Source organism: Macaca fascicularis, chromosome 8 (assembly GCF_037993035.2).
Source record: "Macaca fascicularis isolate 582-1 chromosome 8, T2T-MFA8v1.1".
NCBI lineage: Eukaryota > Metazoa > Chordata > Mammalia > Primates > Cercopithecidae > Macaca > Macaca fascicularis.
The window spans coordinates 22,136,849-22,150,861 of NC_088382.1; the positions used below are offsets into that span (position 1 = coordinate 22,136,849).

The 14,013-nt window shown below is 44.2% G+C and overlaps 1 protein-coding gene across 3 annotated transcripts in view; it reads right to left on the bottom strand.

Moving 5' to 3' along the window:
• The window catches only part of PSD3 (pleckstrin and Sec7 domain containing 3), a 554,389-nt gene extending 540,920 nt beyond the window's left edge, over positions 1-13,469 (bottom strand). For all 3 annotated transcript variants that reach the window (XM_045398994.3, XM_065518951.2, XM_065518953.2), the window contains exon 1: positions 12,934-13,469. In XM_045398994.3, coding sequence (XP_045254929.2) covers positions 12,934-13,257 — 324 coding nt within the window. In that variant the 5' untranslated portion in view covers positions 13,258-13,469. The remainder of the gene's footprint in view (positions 1-12,933) is intronic.
• Between the last annotated feature and the right edge of the window lie 544 nt (positions 13,470-14,013).

Below are 14,013 nucleotides of genomic sequence, written 5' to 3' on the forward strand. Positions count from 1 at the left end.
ATCTCCTGACCTCGTGATCCGCCCGTCTCAGCCTCCCAAAGTGCTGGGATTACAGGCTTGAGCCACCGTGCCCGGCCAGAAGCACTATTTTCTTTCAGTACCTAGTACATTGTCTTGTACACCTCACTTTCCACACTGCTGACCCACGGCGTTCTGGTTGATTCTGTAAGTCACTGGAACTCAGCACTAACTAAGAAAAGTTGAATCCAGGACATTGAATGCAGAGCATCAATCTAGGTGTATTCATCCATTTGTGTAAAATTCAAATTTTCTTTAACTCTTTCCTTTAGTTAGGCTAGGCAGACCTGGCTTAGTGTTTTATTTTTCTTTTTAAACCCTCTTCAAACAGTTCTTGAGTGTCAGGATAACTTACAAACTTGTGGATTTTCTCCTGATCATTTTTGTCAGCTGTCCTCTCTCTCTCTTTTTTTCTGGAAGCGGGTAATTGCGGGGACGGAGTCTTGCACTGTTGCCCAGAATGGAGTGCAGTGGTGCAATCTCGGCTCACTGCAACCTCCGCCTCCTGGGTTCAAGTGATTCTCATGCCTCAGCCTCCCAGTTAGCTGGGATTACAGGTGTGCACCACCATGCCTGGTTAATTTTTTATTTATTTATTTTTTTTTAGTAGAGATGGGGTTTCGCCGTGTTGGCCAGGCTGGTGTTGAACCTCAAGTGATCCTCCCATCTCGGCCTCCTAATCTTTTTTTATTCTTTATTTCTTAATGAATTACTGTGGGTACATAATAATTGTATATGTTTATGGGGTACCAGCTCCCCTCTCTTCAAGCCTAACCCTCTTCTGCCCTGTTTATGGTTCAGGATGCTTCCCTTCTGCAGAAGACATTGAAGAGGTTAGAAATGTTCTGGGTAGAAGAAGAGAAATGGGAAGGCTGTTGAGAAGCCTGAGGCGGGAGAGGGCCTTGACTTGAGCCTGGAAAGAGGGGAGAAAGACAACCCTGATGAACCTGGGGAGCTGCCCAGAGGCAGCACCCTGAAATAAAAGAAGGGTGGGTGCATTTATGAGATGACTTTTATAGAATTAGTCAGAATTTTACAGGCTTTCACATGTCTACCTCCTACTTCTTCTTCTTTTTTTTTTTTTTTTTGAGATGGAGTGTCACTCTTGTTGCCCAGGCTGGAGTGCAGTGACTCACTGCAGCCTCCACCTCCCAGGTTCAAGAGATTATCCTGCCTCACTTTCCCGAGTATCTGGGATTACAGGTGCCTGCCACCACACTCAGCTAATTTTTGTATTTTTAGTAGAAACGGAATTTCACCATGTTGGCCAGGCTGGTCTCGAACTCCTGAACTCAGGCGATCCACCCGCCTTGGCCTCCCAAAGTGCTGGGATTGCAGGCGTGAGCCACCGTGCCTGGTCTGCCTCCTACTTCTTAACCTTGTTAGAGGACCCTGATGCATTTAACTTCACTCTTCCAACTCTACAGAGCTCTCTTGGTTTCCTGAATATTTCTTCTTCTTCTTCTTCTTCTTCTTCTTCTTCTTTTTTTTTTTTTTTTGAGACGGAATCTCCCTCTGTTGCCCAGGCTGGAGTGCAGTGGCACAATCTCTGCTTACTGTAGCCTCCATCTCCCAGGTTCAAGCAATTCTCGTCCCTCAGCCTCCCCAGTAGCTGGGGTTACAGGCGCCCACCACCACGCCCAGTTAACTTTCTAGTGATTTCATCATGTTGGCCAGGCTGGTCTGGAACTCCTGAGCTCTAGTGATCCACCCGCCTCGGCCTCCCAAAATGCTGGGATTACAGGCCCGAGCCACCATGCTCAGACAGTTTTCTGAACATTTCTAAACCTCAATAATATTCTTGTTTTCAGAGTCTCATTTGTTCTGAACTGCAGTGGATGATTACTTTATGGAGAATTAAGATATCAGGTATACAGAACACAGAATGATGATTAGTTGAAAATAATACATTTCGTCTTTCTATTTCAAGATGGGAGAGATGGGTAAGAAAAATCATTTCTATTCAGACATGGAGAAAAGACAGAAAACTCAGGCCACGGGCTCCCAGCTGCTCAAATACAACCAGGACACAGAAGCAGTAGAGCTGTTGGACCTGAAAGCATGCAGCCTAGGGTGAGAGGCAGTTGAGCCAAAATTAGGGTGGATGGAGGACTGGCAATCAAAGCAGGGAGGCTCTCCAGGGTCTGCATATTCTGTGCCAGGCTCAATTCCAACTTCTTTACATATTATAACTCACGTAATCCTTATTTTCCATCTGGCTCTAAAGTCTGTACTATGCTGAGTTCATGCAGAAGGACCCAAGCGAATGCAAAATTGCTTGAACTCTTTTGTACCGTAGAAATTTCCTGGCGCTTGGCCCAACTTTAGAGGACAGGAAACCCTGAGACTATCCAAGACTGAATTCCTTGCTGGTCCAGTAGGATGAGGATTTGGGACTAGATTTTATTAAAGATATTAAAATAGTTAAATATCTGAAAACGTTGATTTGTATATCTGCTATGCTTGTAATTCATGAATAACTTATTTTGTTCTTTTTCTTGCCTCAAAACAGAATGATAACCCAGGTTTTTTTTTTCATAAGGTACAGACTGTTCCACCTGCAGCAAAGGCCAAGCAAACCTGAAAAGGGATGAGGTGGGGAATTAATGCTATACAGTATTTGGTCAGGCTTCATGATTAAGACAGGCCTGGAAGGGCACGGTGGCTCACATCTGTAATCCCAGTACTCTGGCAGGCCAAGGTGGGTGGATCACTTGAGGTCGTGAGTTTGATACCAGCTTGGCCAACAGAGCAACACCCCATCTCTACAAATAATACAAAAATTAGCCCAGCATGGTGGCACATCCATGTAATCCCAGCTACTTGGGAGGCTGAGGCACAAGAATCACTTGAACTCAGGAGGCAGAGGTTGCAGTGAACCGAGATCGTGCCACTGCACTGCAGCCTGGACAACAGAGTGAAACTATCTCTCTCTCAAAAAAAAAAGATAGGTCTAAGAGGTCTTAATAATTGTCTTGTCTGAGAGGGAAAAAGGCAGAAAAGTCAATCTGTACATGACTGTTGTGAACTGACATATTGTAAGAGGGGTCACAAATTTCCAAATGGTATTTTTGTTCAGGGATCATGGCCTTCTCATTCTCAATTGAATCACCTGCTCTGATTTGCTATTCGAACATCAGAATTGTTTACGTGCTGCATCAAGATTGCAGTCCTTGCACTGGGAGCCTCATCCAAAGCAGCATCCTCAAACCAACCTCAGCTCCCCAACTCCCAACACGGTCTGACCAGCAAACAGCTTCGGAGTCACTGGCTTGGATCGAGTTTACAGAGCCCATTGCTGTGTTTCTGTTGTCTCTTAGCAACGTCTTGCAGGGTGGCCTTATTCAGTTGCCATCACTGTCTGGCACCTGGGAACGGAAATCTTCCAGGATGAGGAAAAATCTCCCAGGTCCAGGGGATGCCACCACTCTCTGATGTACAGACACACAATCTAGAAAATCCAGATTTTCTAAACTGGATTTCAAATTCTCCAATGTTGTCTTAAATGATGCATATTTTTTATGCTGAAATATGTACTTCATTTCATGACATTGTATTGTTTTCCATACATGTAGTTTACTATTTTTAGTTTATTCTTATGCCTTTGAATAAAGGGTATAATTTTATAACTCAGAAATATTTTTGAAAATTAATTACTATTATTATTATTATTTTTTGAGATGGAGTCTTGCCCTTTTGCCCAGGCTGGAGTGCAGTGGTGCAATCTCATCTCACTACAAACTCCGCCTCCCAGGTTCAAGCAGTTTTGCTGCCTCAGTCTCCCAAGTAGCTAGGATTACAGGCGTGGGCCACCATGCCTGGCTAATATTTTTGTATTTTTAGTAGACAGAGGATTTCACCATGTGGGCCAGGCTGGCCTCGAACTTCTGACCTCAAGTGATCTGCCCACCTTGGCTTCCCAAAGTGCTAGGATTACAGGCATGAGCCACCATGCCTGACCATTAATTACTAATTTTTAAAATAGATTTGTTTTCGTTGTAGAGATAATCTCTCACTATGTTGCCCAGGCTGGTCTCAAACTCCTGGCCTCAATGATCCTCCCACTCTGGCCTCCCAAATTGTTGGGATTACAGGCATGAACCACTGCACCTAGCCTATAAACCTTAATCTTGATTTTCAGGTTTCAGACCAATTCACTCCTTGTGTCTATGATCACATCGCTGCTATATTCTTTCCTAATGAATTATGAAATTCACACATGAACTCAGGAGAAGTCCAAAACGCAAATCCTCTTTACATTCTTTCAATTCAGCAAGGTTTTTCCTCTTTCACTCTGATGGCCCCTGAAGTGCATCTCTACCGAGACTCTCCTCTGACTCAATGCAATATAAATGGTGATTTTTTTCCTCAAATTATGATGTGCAGATAGTAACTTGGACAGTAATTACCCCATTGTAGGCTTGCACCGATTAAAGTATTAAACCTTTGTAAATACACTACCAGTGTTTCTTGCTGTATGTTTTAAAATGCCTCTTTGCATGTATGTTTATCTGCCCTAAAAGCTTATAGAAAGCAGAAAAATAATCCCTTGTATATATTATAAAGGACCCAGAGAAACATGTAATAAGTAATTTAATAATGCATATGTTAACTTACACGTAATCAACAATTTAATTCCTGCATTCACTTTGAATACATAGCTTCTAATTGGATTTATGTAATACTTTTTCTCCAAAGAGCTTCACAGGCTACAAACACAAGGCAACCTAATAAATGAAGAAAAGGCAGGCGCCTGCCAGAAGCAGTTCACAAAACAGTATAAAAAGATAGGTTGTTATGGAGGATGCTCTCAATAAAAAAGAGGGTGGAAGAGCAATTTGCAGAGTATGCTAAGAAAAAGTTCACTTACAAAAAAAGAGTGAGGATGAGAAAAGTAAGAATTTTTCTATGAGCTTTCTCAAATGGCATGAAAAGAAAAGTAGGAATGATTTACTTCAGGTGAAAATATTTATTTTATAGGTTGTTTAAAGCATAGAGTAGAGCTGGATCTACTTGCCTTACAATGGAAACAAATATGTTTTCTAGTTTCCTGGCCTGTAGTAGATTTAGAAAAGGATGTTAGAGGTAGGCATAGGAATAATAGTGAGAGGAGATAGACCAGAACAGAGGAAACTGAAAAACTACTAAAAATAAAAAAGAACTCGGAGAACAGAGTACTAGCGGGACAGGGGCAAATATAAAATTTTACTAAATATAAGGGCAAATAGTCTTAAAGACCTAAGGGTACCAGCAAGCAATACTTGGGTATCAGCAGCAAGACTAGAGTGATTACTTACATTATCAGATTAAATTATGTTATGTGTATGATGTTTAATGAAACAGAAACACAGTGAATATTAAATGCTCATTAGAGAAGTTTTTATCCAAAATGTTTTTAAATTGTTACTTTAAAGGTCAAGCAAAATTTGTTTTTTAAAGAGAATTTTTGTGGGACATGTTAAAAGAACCCCCATCCTTCCTCCCTCCCTTCCTCCCTCCCTTCCTTCTCTCCTCACCCTTCTGACAATTAGCGCTATATACCTACCCATGCGACTCTTTGACCTTGGGTAGCTAGGAAGCACAGAGCTAAGTCTGCATGTCAAACATATCAGTTCTGTAGGACTTTATGGGACAGACTTTCGGGTTGTTTTTCTAATCTCAACCTCGTCTTTCCTTGACCTTGACTTTTATTTATAGATTTCCTAGACTTGATTGTTTATTACCATTTTCCTTTCACCATTGTTTTTATTTATTATTTGTGCTATTGTTGTAGGATATTGGAAATGCTTTATGGAGAAGATTGAGTCTATCTAAACAAAGTCTCCTGAGACTTCTCTGAGATATCTGTGACATGAGATAAATGGTTTAACATTTTCATTGATACTGCATCCTACAATCAGTGAGAACTCATTGAAGAGCAGCCAAGCTCCTTGCAGATAAAATGAGATTTTTCGATGATATAATATTTTAAGTGCTTGAATAATTCCCTGGAGCTTTTAAACCTCGTAATCTGCTGTAACTGGTTATTGAAAGGTTAATGCAAAGTCACACATCCTGAAAATTGAAAGTTAAATTCCAAAAAGTTAAAATTGACTAAATATAATCACAGGAAATAAGCACAACATGAAGGGCAGCCAAAAAAGAGTCACAGCTGCTGATGACTTTAGAAGGAAGGAAAGTGGATGTCCTAAAAAAAAAAAATGCAGCCCTGCCATTATCTGACAATGTCAACTCCATGTAGCCACATTCTTTCATTTGCCCGCCTTTTTCATTTGCCTGGAAACACTTACAGAGAGGTGTCAGCTAAGAGTGTAAAGCGATTGCTTTGTATAAATGTTCTATCAGAGCTCTCTCAAACTTTAGGGAAGCTAATATACATTTTATAGCTTTTGGGAGATTTTTAAAAACAACATCCTTGAACTTTGTAATATATTGGAATCAAATCATTGTGTGATGTGATTTATAGATAGATTTGCTTATTTATGCTTATTTAATAGACACGCTAAATCATATGGTACAGTTCAAGGTTCAGTATAACCCAATTCAGGGGATGCGGCTTATCTCCACCTTTTTGGGGTTCTGACTTCTGGAATACTGGGTCAGGAATCCCAGAGAACTGATGTAAAGTTGAAGAGACCACATGCAGAATCCATAATAGTCATTTGATTGCCATACAACCTGCTTGCACTAAGTCTTTGTAAGTCTCATAGCATCCTATAGTCTCTATAAATCTACAAGAAAAAAAAAATTTGTTGTTTTTGAGACAGAGTCTTGTTCTGTTGCCCAGGCTGGAGTGCAGTGGCACAGTCACAACTCACTGCAGCCTCAAACTCCCAGGCTCAACTGAGATTCCTTCCTCAGCCTCCCAAAGCTCTGGGGTTATAGGTATGAGCCACCGAGCCAAGCCAGGGAAAAAAAAAAGTCTTTCAAGAGAAAATTTTTTACCATATCATAACCAGTAGCAGATTGTGGAAGCAAATCTATTTATAAATGACATCAGGTAATGATTTTATTCTACTATATGACAAAGTTCAAGGATGCTGTTTTTAAAAATCTCCCCAAAGGCTATAAAATGTATAATTTTATAGTACATTTATAGATTCTATATTAATTATACATTAACCTATAATTTAATCTCAAAATGTAAAATTGGAGACAACTCAGATAGAACATTTACACGAAGCAATCGCTTTACACTCTCAGCTGACAATTATCTGCAAGAGTTTCTGGGCATTGATTGGGTTGGCTGTCTGTATTTCCTCCTCTGCTCTCTGTTCCCTGTCAACTTTTACGAGTCGTCCCTCTCCCAGACCTCCATGGCATAACCACCTTCAGGATCTCAGCAACCCTGTTAGCACAATGCGAGCCGCACCTATCTCTGTGGCCACCATAGTAGACTAAGTGGGTACCAGCCCACATCAGACCAAAAAGTCTCTTCCCAGGGATGCAGGCCTAAGAGATTTCAGTCTTAGCCTGGATTGTCTTCTAAGGAGAAGAGATGTAAACCTGGAAGTGGTGTGGGTCAAATTCCTCCCTGTGGAGTAGGGAGATGAGTAAGCAGATGGGCAGAAAGACAAAGAGGGATTCAGAGAAGACTGAAGAACGGGCAAGCAAAAGATAGCAGAGGAGAGATGAAAAGCAAGACAACTGACATATTGAAGTTGCATTGAGCCCCTGTGTCCCAGCTCCCAATCCAATTGCTTTTCAACATGTTGCAGGGACACAGCTGTAAAGGTGTCCTTGCACTCTTGGCCCTCTGCTTCCTATAGGTGGATCCAGATGCTGAACTTCCAGGAGGATTGCCCCTATACAGCGATCCACAGGACTCCTGTGTGTGAACAACGAAGGATGGGGTAAGGAGAGAAAAAGAGCAAGAGAACGTTGTCATGGGAACACCAAGGCAAATCACAAGATGAAAAAGGATTGAAACCCATTCTGCTATCTCAGGCTTTATTTATTCAAGTAATAAATCAAGACATCTGTGTCAAAACCAATGAAGCATAAAATGAACTAAAGATAACCTTTTCAATCCCATCAATACTGCCTCCTAAATACCAGAATCTTTTAAAATGGATGTTTCACTGCACATTTAATCTATATTTCTGTTAAAATTACTATATGAGCTTTTGTCCATGCTCTTTCTTTGTTCTAGTTTCTTTTATAAAATTCTAAATGACTCACCAAGTAGAATTAATATAAAGACAGAATGATCTAGAATACTATTTTATGAGAAAAACAATTTCTAAACTTGTGACAGACCAGAAAAGTCGAATAGGCTTGAGTAATGAAGGGTTTACCTTTAATGAGGTAAGTGACTGCTTCCTGGGGGTTAAGTAGACCAGGGAGTCAATGTTCAACTTGTAGAAAGAGACTTTATTTAACTGGAACCATTACAGGACAGACAGTTTGCAAATTCTGTGGTGGGAATTTGCATTACTGTTCAAAGAAAGCACTGACTCTTTCATACCTCTGAATGTCTGGCGCCTCATAGAAATCCCAGTTTTCCCTAAGAAAGGTAAGCTCACTCGGTATGTAAGTTTCCTGTAGTGAAGTCATTTGACAAAATAATGAATCTTTATAGAGAAGCTGAGATAGATGAAAATACCTTTCTTTTTCTTTTTCTTTTCTTTTCTTTTTCTTTTTTTTTTTTGAGACAGAGTCTAGCTCTGTCATCCAGGTTGGAGTGCAGTGGTACAATCTTAGCTCATTACAACCTGCACCTCCTAGGTTCAAGTGATTCTCCTGCCTTAGCCTCCCTAATAGCTGAGATTACAAGTGCCCGGCACCATGCCTGGCTAATTTTTATACTTTTAGTAGAAACGGGGTTTTATCACGTTGGCCAGGCTGGCCTCGAACTCCTGACCTCACATGATTTGCCAGCCTCAGCCTCCCAAAGTGCTGGGATTACAGGCGTAAGCCACCGCACCTGGCCAAAATAAATTGTTTTAATACTTATCTTTCCTTAAAGAGTTTTGTTCCCTTTCTGTATTTATAGATGCACAGGTATTATAGAATTCTTGAGGTAGAAAGATTTCCTGGAGAAAATGAGAGAAGCTAGCTTTGTTCAGTGAGTTGTCAGAGGCCCCAGAGCTAGTTTGCCAGCAAAACCAGAGCTTCTTTTTCATCTTGTAAATTAAACAAAAACTTTCTACCCAAAATGCAATGTACTTTATAGATTTACATTTCAGACGTTAGTTTGATTTTAAGGAATAACAATCAAAGACAGGGAGTTCACAGTCTTTTTCCTAGTCTGCTAGACAGTGTCTGCAAACAAGAAAATAGACCTCCACTACATTTCCATTGATTAGATAAATGAATGATGTCCCAACGCCTGTCTCACTCTCACACAAACCCCCTGCTGGCTCCTTGCCTGGTATGCTCATTTCCTCACTGTCTCCTAAACCCTGAACACTCTTACAAGCTAGTGATCAAAGCTCAAAAAGTGGATTGGTTTTGAGGACCGATGGTGAGGGAGGAAGGGAGAAAGGAAGACCAAAATAGAGCAGTCAATTTTTTTGGAAATTTAAAGCCATAGATAAAATTGAGGTCAGTAAAAATGAGGGACATTAAAAAACATATTTACCACTAATTTTCTAAGGCTGTTTATATACCAAAAGTCACTGCTATTTTAAGACATAAAATGTAAAATATGAAGACCTAGCAAAAAAAATTTAAGATGTGGAAATGTCCCGTAACGATGAGAGACAAAGCTTTTCCCCCTTCTCTTTTGAGTTGGGTCTGCTTTCCTTATCTTCTTACCTTTAGTCCCAAGTTCAAATCAAATGTGAACAGTTCCCTGGGTTCCCACAGAGGGGCAGCAGCACACGAGGCCCAGGAGATGGTTAGGGCAGGCTCTGGCCCCCGCCCATAGAACATTCTCTGATTTACACTGACAGACTCACCACGGGAATGTGAGAGCCCTCCGTTGGCACCACCCTGAGCTGAGACTCCACGTCCCCCACACCTAGGCCTTCACTGCTTCTAGAAATCTGGCTGGACTCATTCGCACAAGGTTAGGTCACTAGACCTAAAGTCCTGAGGGTCTTTTTCCCACCCTCTCCACTAGAGGAATTAGTACAGTACAGACCACCAGGCCTCAGGAAATGTAAGGTTACTTCCAAGGAAATCTTGCTAACTAGAAAGACAGTGAAAGAAGGCAGAGAGAGCCCTGGCCTCGGGGTAGACAACTTGAGGGCTGGGCCCGAGCTGCTTCATCCTAATCCCATGGAGTTGCTTACCATCCGCAAGCATCTGTCCCTTCACCAGTGAAGTGGGGTGATAATAACATACATCCTTGCAGAATTTTGAGATTTTCATAAGAGGAAATAGTGCAATGGAAGCTGTCCAGGTCATAGAATGCTCTGATTATTTTTACTAAAGCCTAGTCATAGAATAAACTAAGAACCAACCAATGAAGATTTGTACTTCGTTCCTTATAATACTTGGAAAGACGCAAGCCAACAGTTTTTACTCTGGAGCCTGTGATGTTTCATCATTGAGAGAATAAATTGAGCCATTTCAAATCCTGCAAAGAAGAAAGTTTACTCTTCAGATCCAGGATTTTCCAAGTTGATACTAGGACCTCAACTCTACTGTACATGTGTAGGAATAGAGTTTCCTTCCCTGCAACTGACGTTTCCCTTTAATAAACATAACTGAGCACATTTTCCCTGAGTTCATCGACTGAAAGCTTCCACTGTGGGGGATTGATGGTGCTAGCATCCACAGTGGTCAAGAAGATACTATATTTTAATCAGCTTTTTGATACTTTGCTACAACTCATATAGCTACATTCCAAAACATGAAAGGATTGAGTAATTCTCACACACTCATCTTTCAAGTCTAGATAGCACCTTAATCTGTCCAGGGCTGGACAGATGGAAAAACTATTGTGTTGCTTTGTCTAACACCCAACCCTGGGCAGTGATAGCCATAGCGCACCCACAGGATCTGAGGGTGCTAATTTCCCAACTCCCCTCTCTCCCCATGGCAGAGGGAATCACACAGTCTGACCATGGGTTCCCTGGTCCTTCCTGGTGTCTCATTGATTTGGCTTCTCCTCTTTTCTCCCTTAGGACTACTGAGGGCCCCTTTCGCTGTAGCCCACAGATCTCCACCACAGTGTGAGGCAGGGGACATCATCAGTGTTTTCATGATGGAAAAACTGAGCCTCAGAGAGCTCTGGTGGCTTGCTCTGAACAAGGACTCAGACTTGGGGCTTCTAACTTTTTAGCCAGGAATCCTGCAACCTTTAACTCAGACGGAGCAGATGTCGGGGGCCCATTTGCAGAGGGGTCTGAATAAGGCGGACAAGGGTGAGATCCACACACTTGGACCAATTCCCAAAGTGCCTCTCCCCAGAGAAATGGCAACAGCTCTGAGGCTTCAGCTTATCCCCCGAAGGCGGGAGGGGAGAGTGGGAAAAGATGGGGCTTTCAAGTCATCAGGCCAGCACTGAAGTACACAAACAATGACTGGGTGACCCCACGTACAGAGATGGGCTCTGACGCAGGGGTTTGTCATTCCTCCTAAATCCCGGTAGGAAATAAGAGATGCAAGAATTAGGATGGAATGTAAACTATTTCTTGAGGAAGCATGCTAGCATCTCTTCCTCCAACAGTGCTACTCTGGAGAGAACTTTCTCCCCGATTCTTAACTGTGGTTATGCAAGCCCTTGTTAGAAAAGGGAAGGAGGGGTGCCGTGAGAAGCCTGCAGGAGAGGGCATGGCGTTCAGATGAAGCGGCACCCCCTCCAAGCCCATGAGAGGCCCCTGCCAGATGCTGTGAATTTCATTCATTTCTTTTGTGACTTCCCTGAGATTCCTCTCCATGCTAACCCTCAACACTCCAATGACCCCCTCTTCCTTCCATCTCATCCCACCACCCTCCACACCCTTCCTCCCCTCCACCCTCATGCTCACACACATGTAAAGGATAGCAGGATGTCCACACTGTGAGAAAATAAAGCTGAATGCATCATTTTAACTTTTGTCCACCCATGTTGAGGACAGTGCCCCTGAGCTGGGGGGAGAAGGTGGGTTGCAGACACCAGCACGACCGGAAGGCGGGGCCGGAAGTGAGGAACGTGAGATGCTAACAAGGGCAGGCAAGGCCGTGATCAGAGGCAGAGCCCATAGAGCTGGAAACAGGAGCCCACAAAGCTGGAAAAGACCCTGGAGGCCACACAGGGCTGCCTTCCTCTTCCAGATGGGGAACGGAGGCTCCTGTCCTAGGCTGCACATCCATTGGGTGGTGGTGGTCTAGGTGTGTTTGGGAGATGGGAGGCAGATAGGAGCCCTAGAAAGTCAGGTGTTCATGGATGACAGTAGGGTGTGGCTGAGTTCCAAGGCTGTGCTCCAGTTCTGGAAACCTCCACAGCTCCCTGGAGCCTCCCCCATTGTTCCCAATGCCCATTCTGGAGAACAGACTTTGCTTTCGCCCTTGTCTTTCTGCAAGGGTGGGGGGGGGTATTTGCCCAGTCACGTCTCCATCCCCTCCTCTGAAACTGGAGCTGTGGAGCTCTATTTCTCAAAGTGGTTAAGAGGAGTAATGGGATGTGAGAAAATGCCTAGCACATCACAGAGCCCAATAAATATCTGGGTACCTCCTTTGTCCTTCCTTCTGGTGTTCCCCCATAAAGTATGCCTGACTTTTCTTCTCCCATCTTTGGCAGAAATCTTGGGAAATAGTTGATCCTTGCCTCCTTCTAAACGAAACGTTTTCAGCCTGGAAGGTGGCAGAGGACAGAGCCAATGCCAGGCCTGGGAAGGCTGCGGCTCGTGGGTACCTCTGCTGTCAAGGTGTGGCCCATTCAAGCAGAGGAGAGAACCAATGCCAGAAATTGGGGGCCAGGGTGGCATGTCTGTCTCCTGGCCCCCTTTTTTCTGCTGGGTTTCAGGCCATGCGAGTTCTTACCTTGAGAGGCAGAGTGGCAGGCGGGGCTGGGCAGCCCTTGCTGGTGTGCACGGCTGGACAGTACCTGTAGAGCCGTGCCCTTGTCGCCTGCACTGCGGGACCTGTGGCCTCCTTACAGCTCCCAGGGAGTATTTGGCAGGTCTCGGCACCTCTCCTCAGCACATTCTTTTCCTCTCCATCTGCAGTGTGGACCAGGACAGCCCTTGGAGGGAAGCATCCCAAGTTATCCCTGCATCGGGGGTCCATGCCCCACAGGTCCTGGGTGGCAGAAGTGACTGGCCAGTGCTTCCAGCCCATGGAGGGACTGCTGCTTTCGTCACTCATGACGGGAGCTGGGCTAGGAAGCCTCCATGCCCGGGGCTGTAGCCCGCCCAGTGTCTTGGAGGCAGGGGCCTGGCAATGCCTGTAATGTAGGGATCTGTAATCACCACCCCTGCTTACATCCGGATCCTGGGATTTTTTCCTCCCTGCCTTCTTTTCCCTTGGAGCAGAGCAAGTGAAAGCAGCTGGTTCCTCCGTCTCAGGGCCTGCCTTCTGCAGCAGCCTCAAAGGAGGGGCAGCTGAGCCCTGTGTGCGCCTGAGGTCCCGGCCTGCCAAGAAGCCTGTCCTGGGACTTGGGAAACTGTGTCCCTCCTCCAGGCCCCCTGGGGTTGCCGCTGGAGACGGGGCGGGGAGAGCGCAGGCTGGAGGAGCCCGCAGCTGGATGAAGAGGAAGGAAGTTTTCATCTGCTGCTGCTGAAACTGCCCAGCCATTTCCTCCAGGGGGGTCGGGCTGGTCCCTGCCAGGGTGGAGTTTCAGGCCTCAGTGCCCAGGGATGCGAACAGCAGCAGCTGTGGGCAGACGTGACTCAGCCCCATGGTTCCACCGACAGCCTGAGGAAGCAAACAGCAAGTCTTCAGCTCCGGGGGAGTCTTAAACTAGGGGGGTCAGATAATGATTGTGGGCATGGAGCTGGACTCTGGGCCTATATCGCAGAAGCAGGAAAAGATAGTGGTGGAGAATAATCTACAAGTGAGGGGTGGCAGTGAGGACAGCCAAGACAACCCCTCTCATCTTTGTTTTCGCTTTTGTCGAGACAG